The 9,766-nt window shown below is 45.9% G+C and overlaps 1 protein-coding gene across 1 annotated transcript; it reads right to left on the bottom strand.

The window, feature by feature from the left end:
• Nucleotides 1-692: 692 nt before the first annotated feature.
• BARHL2 (BarH like homeobox 2) lies at nt 693-5,697 on the bottom strand. Its single transcript, XM_032778518.2, has 3 exons — nt 4,956-5,697; nt 3,185-3,410; nt 693-1,541 (listed from the first exon to the last, which is right to left on the bottom strand). Exons 1-3 carry the CDS (start codon nt 5,521-5,523, stop codon nt 1,229-1,231), a joined length of 1,107 nt encoding a protein of 368 aa, XP_032634409.1. The 5' UTR covers nt 5,524-5,697; the 3' UTR covers nt 693-1,228.
• Between the last annotated feature and the right edge of the window lie 4,069 nt (nt 5,698-9,766).

Below are 9,766 nucleotides of genomic sequence, written 5' to 3' on the forward strand. Positions count from 1 at the left end.
TTTCTCTCTCTCCTGGCTCCTAATTGCTCACAGTCAGCCGCCTCGCGCTTGCTGTCTGTCCTGCTCGCTTCTCCCGAGCGTTCTGCTGCTCTGGAACAGCTGCTAGGCTAGGGACCACATTCCTGTTTCCCAGGCATCAGGCCACCCAATCTTGCAAGCCATTCAGTTTCCTCATCAACTTCTTAAATATTCAGGAAGGGGAGAACGGGAAAAATACAGAGGGAGAGAGAACAGACCACAGCTACCACTTGAAACCGCAGCAAAATGATAATTTCAAAAGCATCTGTCTGTCCCCCATGCAGCTCCGGAAAGACTGACTCCCGCAAACAAAAGAAATCACCACACTATTGTCTTAATCATCAGCTTTAAAAAAAAACAACACCCGACGATGTTTAAACTAAGGGCTAGGGTAGCACTACCTGGGAGGGAGGATTTTAAAAATATAGAAACCAAACATAAAAATCTTACAGATCATTGAACAGTGGCCCTAAAACGACGGGCTGTTTTTCGAACCCGAATTTCGTGCATCAGTTAACTTCAGTAAAATTAGCTTATTTAGATTTCCACTTTGTTACAAAAAGATAGTTTATTTCTTGTTTCTTTCTTCTTTTTTTTTTGTAATTTTCAGTCACAAAAAAAATCTATATTTTGTCACCTAAGCATTTATTTTACTGAATTCAAAAAGACATGAAAAGGGAGAGGGGGGAGAAATCATGTATTTTTAGTAAGGTATATAAGTGAATTTTTGACAACATATAATAAATATGATATATCACTTCGCACTCAGTCTGTTCAAATGTACATTTCCTTTCAGATTACGGAGCATGCCACTTTTCGGTAAGAAAAAAGGTCATGAGAAATCAGTGCAAAGTTCTCCGTTACCCCTGGTCTTCCGCGCGGTGTGACAGGAGGGTTGTTCTTTGTATCCCTCTGTCCTCCAGAGTCTCTGCTGGCTCGGGTCCGGCTCCCTCCCTCCCGCTGTCTCTCCGTCGGACCTCCTGGAGGTTTGTTCGATGGGTTTGTTTGTTTCACTTACTGGATCGGCTCTGGGTTCATGGTTCAAAAGTCCCTGCTCTGATTGAATCGTCTCCGTGGCTGGCTCTTGGCTGCCTTCAGAAGCTCCTGGCCCCCTTTCATCTCCCCCTCAGTTGCTCGGCTCCTGCTTTTGGTGGCCGGTTTTTATTTGGGGGGAGGGGTGGGGGCTAGTTGCTGGGACAGCGGTGAGCTCTCACCGGGGGTGCGGGGTACCCGGGATAGGGTTGGCCAAGGGGTTGAGCGCGGGCTGACCCCCGGGCCCCAGGCCGTGGATGAGCACGCGGGGCACCAGGGGCCGCTGGAGCTGAGGGTGCGGAGCTGGGGGAGTCCGGTACATGCTGCTGTACATGGCCGCAGCCGCTGCAGCCGCTGTCGTGCTGTCCATGCTGCCCAGCAAGCTCGGGTGGTAGAAATAGGGAGAGGGGAACATCCTCTGGAGAGCAGAATAATTCCCAGCTTCGGCCAGCAGCTCTAGTCCCACCGCCGTCTGCCGCTTCCACTTTGTCCTGGAAGAGAAGGAGCACACAGGTCCAGAGCTAGCACGGGAACCATCCCCCTGCCATTGCTGCTCGGTTTCGAGGGGCAGGAGTTCCTCGGGGACGTGAACCCCAACTCCTACTTGTCCTGGCCCTTCTCCTTCACACACACACACCCCTCTGCCACTAGGGCCAGTGCGCTGGCAAACAAATCAGTGGGGAATCGAGCCCCGGTTCCCTGGGTTTAGCCACACATGAAATAAAATGGAACCCACGGGACAGTCCCCCCTTCTCTTTGCAGGCCTTCAGGAGTGTGACTTTCTACAATCGCAAGTGTCGGTGCCTTCAAACTTTGCAGTGTCGCGGAAACAGGGATTCATTGGTCCTGCATCCGAAAAACTGAACTAAACAAAAAAAAAAAAAAACCGTTCGTGGAGCATAAAGATGCAGGGAAATACCGAACAAAGAAAGGCGAAGCGCTTTCAGTTCCAGATGGCAAGACAGCAGAGATCCCCGTTATAAAAGGATATTGACTAGTAGTTTGGCAGAATGTTTCTAGCGGCACACACGGTATTTTCACTCTCCTGACACAATATTTCACCCATTTTATTTCTTGGCCTTCCCCCCGCCCCCGCGAATCCCTCCCTTTGCCAAGCCCCAGCGAAATGCCTTCTGAGATCTGAGCTGGTGGATACACACACGCTGCAATCCCAGCAAAATTAATAAACATGGCGCCCTGATTAGATTGGATACAAATGACACTAATGTTTTCCGACAGAATTAGGGTGGCTGAAACCGTATGTAATGAGACAGAAAATTATGGCAAAGATGACAACTGGACGTAGTTTTCCAAACCTAGTCAGCTGCGATAAGAATACACATACAATTGCCTCTCTGGCTTTACAACGCGGACAAATGGAAACCGAGCACATTTGTTTTAAACCAACACATTTTACAACTTGATTTCCTAGTCACTTTCCTAACATCACACACGGAGAAATCCTTGCAAACGCCGTGATTTCCAGTCGGGCTACAGAGGCATGCCAAGAGCAACACTGTATAATGAGATTTCAGTGGGATTTCTTTCCTAGTGTGTTCCTGGGACACAGGAAGAATAATATCTCCCCAGTTTTGTAATCAAGATTTGCCTATTATTTATTCACATGTGTTTTCGTTCATATTGAGATGGTCTGCTTTATTAATTAGCCATGGCTCAGACTACTTTGTTCACTAGATTGTCAAACGCAGGCAATCTGTACAGCGCCTCCATGACATTTCTTGGCCTTTCCTTGAGAACGACAGTAGCCAATAACACTAGATTTTTATTTAGCAGTTTACTTATTGACTTTATTATCATTCCTGTTACCTGTCCATTTAATTTATTTTAGGCACGCTGCTACTCCCGTTATTCTAACAAGGGCAAGGAGTGAGTGGGGGGGGGAGTTGTTTCTTTATGAAATCTACCAACAGTCACAGATGGAAGTGGCCGGTATTTGCTTTCCCTGGTCAGATCTCACTGATATTGACTAGAGAGGTGATATTGACTTCCCTCGGCCTTCAGACCGTTTAGCTCAGACTATCTGAGCAGCAACTCTGTTTTAGGGGCTTTGGGGAAATTGTTGGGAGTTATTTTTGAGGGGGCGGAGATCCTTGACTCTGCCCACCTCCCTTACCTCCGGTTCTGGTACCAGGTTTTGACCTGCGTGTCGGTCAGGTTGAGAGCCGCAGCCAGGTCCATGCGGTCTTGCACGCTCAAGTACTTCTGCCGCTCGAAGCTCCTCTCCAGCTGATTGAGCTGATGGTCCGAAAAGGCCGTCCTCGCCTTCCGCGGCTTCTTCGCTCGGACTGGGGGGCTATCCCGGCTACTTGTAATCTCCCGGTCGCCTTCTTCTTTCGTCCCTAGGAACAATTCACAAGCACAACACTAGAAACAGGGCCTAAAGCAGCAACCCGAGGCGAGGCTGCTCGGGGTCTGGGACTCACGGCAAAGTCGATTTCTTTACAGAGTTGATTATCATCTGACTGCTGCATTCGGGACTCCAAGGAAATCCCTCAATTTAGCTGATGCCTTTTCGTACCTACGTGTCTAAATGGGTTTGACAGGAGGGTCTGGCGATTTCTATGAGGCCGACAAACAGTCCCCCTTTCCGGGGTAAGGTTTTTCCCCTTTCAGGTGCACTTGGGGCAGGTTAAAGCAACGTACAGAACGGCGAGCGCATCAGATGTGCTAATGCCTCAGACAGGATATTTCACTCAAGCACCAAGTTGAGCTCAAATTGCTGAGCACGTCGTGGTGACAGCGCTAAGATTTCCGGATTCTATTTGTCAACTTTGGTTTTTTTGCTGAAATGCTGGGAAATCGATATGTCAATCCATCTCCGTTTGTACCAGTTTTTTGCAGCGCTCCTTGATCTTCCCTGCAGGAAGAACAATAATCTCTCTAATTGACCCACTGGGGAGGTTGGTGCACAAAAAATCGCCAGACCAGACTGTACATCTGTTTTGGGCACTCTTATGCTAATGTTAAAATAGCAAAATGAATGGCACAGATGAGCGTTTTTCTATTATTCATCGCATAACATTGCAAAATAGGTGAATGGCGTAAAATTAGGAAAATGTGTCCTCTCACCGCATAGATTAAACTGTGCCTCGTGCAAAGCCATTTTGCAGAAAGCAGAGAATCTTTCCGCATTAAAGAAAAGGCTTTTCAAAGAGCAGCTATTTTCTTATATATAACCCCACGCCCATACACACGCATACATATGTATATTTAAATCAGGAAATATTGCACTGTTGCAGATTCCGTAGGCATACACAATTCGTAAAAGAGAAATATCTCATCCCAGCATAGGAAAAGACTGTAAAAAATGTAAAAAGCCTTCTAACGTGATCTAGTGAAAAGTTCCTATCTACTTTTAGGTCTACTTGGAAATTTGTCCTATTAATTAAGTGCTGCTAAATCTCTGTGCTTGGTGTTAGAAAACATGAGAACCATTTAAACGAATTAGCATTTAAAAAAGAAGAAATGCATTCAAATTTTAAAAGAAACAAACGTTCAAACCATTCTTTTTCGGCAAAAAGCTAACCTAAAAAAAGAGGGAAGCCCCAGCAAGAGAAAAAAAATTTCTCCAAGGATCTGATATAAAAAAAAAGAGACAATAATTTAAAGAGGATTGGATTTGACTGGGTTTTGGTGGGATTTTTGTTTTGTTGTCGGTTTTGGTTTTTGTTACAGCTTCTGAAATATCAGAAATGCTGCCAAGGAATTGTATAGCTTCCCATGGCAAATTGTGTACAATACTGACCACTGGAGAGTCATACCGTCAGGTTATTATGAATCAATAGCATTAGTGTTATTAGGAATAAAAGTGAAACCCTATCACGACAGGGGCTGCTCAAAAGCCACTGCGGAAGCTGTGGAGGCTGCGGAGGTAACATACTCACCGTGGCATTTGAGATCACTCTGCGTATCGTCGCGTTTGTCTAGTTTGGTTTTGCTGTCCTCCTGCTCTAGTTTTGGCCTGAAGCTCTCGTTGGCTGCGTTGCCCTCTTGTTTTGGGGTGTGGTGGGGAGAGGAGACACTGGTGCTGTAAGGTGCACAAGCCGCCAGCGGTTTGCTATCGCCCAAAATGTCTTTAATTAAAAAAGAAGAGGTGGAAGTCCTGGGGGCAGAGTTGCCCGAGCCCAACTGTTGTTGCTGTTGGGGGGATTGCTGCAAACTTTGTTGTTGCTGCTGCTGCTGCTGGCTGTGATGGAGATGGTGATGCTCTTGCACCAGATGCTGCTCGGGGTGCTCCATGGTGACTGAGATGGGGGACGAAGGAGCCGTCCCTACTGTGTCTATCTCCGAACAAGGGGACGGAGTGGCCTGGTTTCTAAAATCCGCTGTCCTGGCATCGCTGTTTAGCTGGCGAAAGTCTCCGTTCATCATGCTGGGGCTGCCTGAACCGTTATTAGACAAAATCGTGTCTATTCCAAAGCTCGACCCGCTAGATCCTTCCATTGTGGCCATTCAGAGAGGCGCCTTCATGCCAATCCGAGGCTCGGGAGGCTCGAGTCAGCGCCACAATCGGATCAATACATAAAACAGCAAGGAGAATGTCAGTGTCTTTCAAACAAACAGAAAGTGGTGGGGGGAGGGGAGGAGGGCAGGGGGCTGAGATGGCGACAAGACGGGCTGGTGGAAGGGCAGCCACGGAACCGGGAACTGGAAAGAAACAAACCGGGGCAGCCGGGAGGGGGGAGGGAGGGGAAAATGACCAGGGAAAAGGAAGAGAAAGCGCGAGCGGCAGGTTCAGGTGCTGCGCTCAGACACACACGTGATGGCCGTATTGTTCACGGGCGCTACGGAGCGTGGCCGCCCGGGCTGGTCGCCCTGCTAGCCTGAATGGCAGCCGGCGGCAGCCGCAGCAGAAGGCGGCAGGGCGCAGGGTGCCTCAGCCGCGGAGTTATTGAACTTTCTCGGGAAGTTGAGGCGTGGCGCAGGCGGCGGCTGCAGGAGACGCGAAGCGGACAGACCCCCGCCACTGCCGCGCTCTTTCCAGCGCAGCCCGGCTCCTGTCGGCTCCAGCAACTCCCTCCCGTGACGTGCACGGCCATTGCCCCACGTTCCCTCCGCTCTATGTATAAAGGTTTTTTCCGCCATCCGGCAAACGCCCCCATTGGCGGCTCGCGCGGCCCAGGCTGACGCAGCAGAGCGACAGCCAATGAGCGTGGGCTCTGGGGCCCTTGTCAATTTCAGCGCCGGGCTGGTCTGCTATAGAATCTCTAGGATTCCTTCTCCAGTCCGTCTCCAAATCTTCTCACTGTGCGCGCCGCCGCGTCACTTAGCAGCCGCAGTAGCGGTGCTAACCACCACTATTACAAATAGCAATAAAGTGCAGCGTGTGGGAAGAGAAAGAAGGGAAATGGTTTGGCCACTATTTTAAGAGGCGAGACAGAGTAACAGAGGCGGGGGAAGATGATGGGGAAAAGGGCAGCATGGAAATCAAATGTAGCTATCCCAGCCTGCTCGACCCACTCTTCTGAAACTCACACGTGCCATAGTAACTAAGAAGCGTCGCAGACCTCGAAGAGAAAATAAATGACCAGGACCCCATCAGAACATGGGCAATAACTTTCAAGGCACTTGTTTTCTGGCTTCGCCTCTTCGGTGTTCTGTAGTCCTTGGCTAGCCTCTGAGAGCAGGTGCCCAGGTTTCCATAGCACGCCAAGCTGATGGGAAATGCTTTGCATTTATTGACTAGGAAATGGGGGGGGTTCAGTTCTGAGCTGAGCGAAAAGGCTTCTGCTCTCCAAGGCGGAAAAAATTAAAAGGAGCGAGAAGCATGTCAGGAAACTAGAAGAAGCCAGTGCAGCACCCAAAGCAGTCTCCAGTTAGAACATGCATGCCAGTGAATCTGGATTAACTAATAAAGCGGAGGCACAAATGTCCTCACAGTTTAGTGACTCGGTTGCAGCCGTTCTGGCTTCCCCGAGTCAGGGGGTATTGGTTGAATTAATTAGCCCTTTTGTGCTCTCGGGTTTCTCTTGTTTTAGCGTTTCAGTTGGAATGGGAATAATTACTGTCGATCCGCCTGGGACTGCAGGAAATTATTCCATTGGTTCTTCGGAGGGCATCAACTTGTGCTAATTTCTCTAGGACGACTCCAACCTGTCTCTTGTTGAATGTCAGAGTAATGGGAACTGCCAGTGACAAGACGTCGTATTACTCCTGATTAAGTACCGTGTCAACCTAATTAGCAGAGTAATTATAAGGTGCTAATGAATGATTCAAAGTTCTTTGAGTTACATTTTACTTCGAATTACCATTTTAAGGACCCTATGAATCTAAGGTAAACCGTGCTGGCATCACTGCCATGTCAGCCCGCAAGAATATATTTCTTACCACATCAAATGGCATTTAAAGTCTCTGAGCTTTTTCCTTAAGTTACATTAATTAAAAAATAATAAAGTAGACAAAGGAAAATATATTTCAAAAATGTTACATCAAAGACATTTTAATTATCTATGATTCTCCCTCCCGCCAAAAAAAAATAATCTCTTTTTGCCAATCCTGTACATCGAAATGACTTTTAACTGACAACATGAAATCAAGGGATGGGTGGATTCACTGAGGTGGCAGAAGGCTTTTATGTGGGGGCTGCATCCTTGCCTATGGAACTAGATACAGGAAGAATAATAGAAGGACGTGAAACAGGATTAACTAACGTACGATATTTAGAGGCGTAATGTTCGCTGATAGCGTTAGACAATATGCTAGATGAGAGGTATTGAAGCTAAATCTGACAGTTCAATAGTTCAGTGGAACGCCATAGGGAGAAAAAAAAAGAAGAAAGAAAACGGGTAAATAAAGTACCTGAGTCAGGTCTGAGATAATCTTCTTGGTGGACAGGTGTCTGTAGAGACCTTTCTTTTCGTGAGGACAGAAAAAGATTTGCTGTGACGGTTCTTAACTGTTAGCTGAAAGCCTCCGCTTGTTTTGGCTACCCCATCCTAGCAAGCCCCTCTGTAACAATATCCTGCCATAGGTCAAGCTGAGCTTCATCGTAGTTATTGCTGGATTGCGGGGTTAGGCATAAAGCAGCCTTAAAGGTCGGTATTTTTATGCTATTTTATTTAATCATGAAAATTCCTGCAAAAAACGACTGAGCTAATTAATCCTATGTGCAGAAATGCAGCGTTCATTGTTAAATCTGTCCACCAGCCCCTCTCCTCCTGGCATTTACTATTAACTGCCGAAAATATGTCACTGGATGGCAGTGATGACATTGGATAATGTTCTTTGTCGAATTTATACTTTAAAAAAATATTGATTCAGGGCATTATTTTTAGGGATCTAAGCCATCAGCATTCCGCTGCGGTGCATTTCCTAAAGAAATGTATGCATTAAAAGTTGGAGGGAGATTGGTTCCACCAGGGAAAACACATAAAATACGAGACTGAGTGATAGCACAACAAAAATCAGTTATTCCAAATCTTTTATAAATAATTCATTCCAGATTGTTTTTGTTTTGTTTATACGCCTAAAATGACTGAAGAGTGAAAAAACGCCTATAGCACAGCTTGTGTTCTGTGGTTAGAAATGTTATTGACTAGTAATATTTAACTACGCTGGCAGAGAAATCGGAAATTTGATCCAGTGGCTGAGGAAAGGTAGAGGGGATAGCATTTATTCTGGGAAGGTGATCAAGCCATCCCAACATTTACATCTGCCCGCTTGCAAACAACCTATGTAGGATATAGTCTCTTAACACTTACTAATCACATTTTTGTGAAAAGAAGGGCTTTGATTCAAACAGCAGCTACGGAGACCTTTTAAAGCGGAGTCTGCTGTGAAGTATAGATCTAAAGAGAAGCAATGCAGTAGTTAGCTATGTAGACAAGGCTTGTCGTCAAGACGTAAATACATCTTCTGACCATTTACCCTTCACGGATAAGCTTGAAATAAAGTAACCATTCCCATTTTTTGCAAGCTTGCACGTTTTTTACAATTTTACGGGGTACATGACGATATATTTTTAATCAATTAATTCTTTGACAAATTAAAGGTTAAAAATAAAATCTAAGAAGAGTGGATTTAAAATTAAACATTGTTTAAAACGTATTCGACTTTTTTTGACTTTAGCATGCTTTCCCGTGTCTAAGAACAATCTAATTCAAGGAATTATTTGCGTATTCGGTTCCTGAAGATTTGTTCGGGCCTTTATTTCTGAATTTAAACAAGGAGCATATTTATGGCGTTTTCGTTGCAGTATGGAGCATGGATTGTTTAACTAAAGTATGTAAGAAGTTTTACTAGCAAAGCCAGAACTTTGACTCTGGCAGCTGTCGAACTATCAGCATCACATTATATATATAGGTCTGTCAAGTAACTAAATTTATCTTCATCTGGCTTTCTGCTAGAGAGCTACAAAGTGTAGAAACGGTTTTAATTTTTTAAGCCACTAACACATTTTCTTGTTGCAGGTGTCTAATGATTTTGGAAACAAAATATGTCTTTCACATCTCCTGTGTTTGCGTTGGTGTTTTGCCTTTGCAGAAGTAGTCTCAGCCTGCTTTGTAACGGAAGTGAACTGTGAAGGATAGCCATCTGCTTCTACGGTAGATTTAGATTCTGGTGTTTTATCTCCATTCATGTTTAATTTACACATTTCTTTAAGTGTCCAGTTGTTAAAACCAGAATGCCTGGTCTGGAAGAGAGGCAATGGCTCCTTTGTCCACTGGGCGGCGATAGGGGTTACCAACAGCTCATC

The sequence above is a fragment of the Chelonoidis abingdonii genome, chromosome 7 (assembly GCF_003597395.2).
Source record: "Chelonoidis abingdonii isolate Lonesome George chromosome 7, CheloAbing_2.0, whole genome shotgun sequence".
In the NCBI taxonomy this organism is placed as follows: Eukaryota; Metazoa; Chordata; order Testudines; family Testudinidae; genus Chelonoidis; species Chelonoidis abingdonii.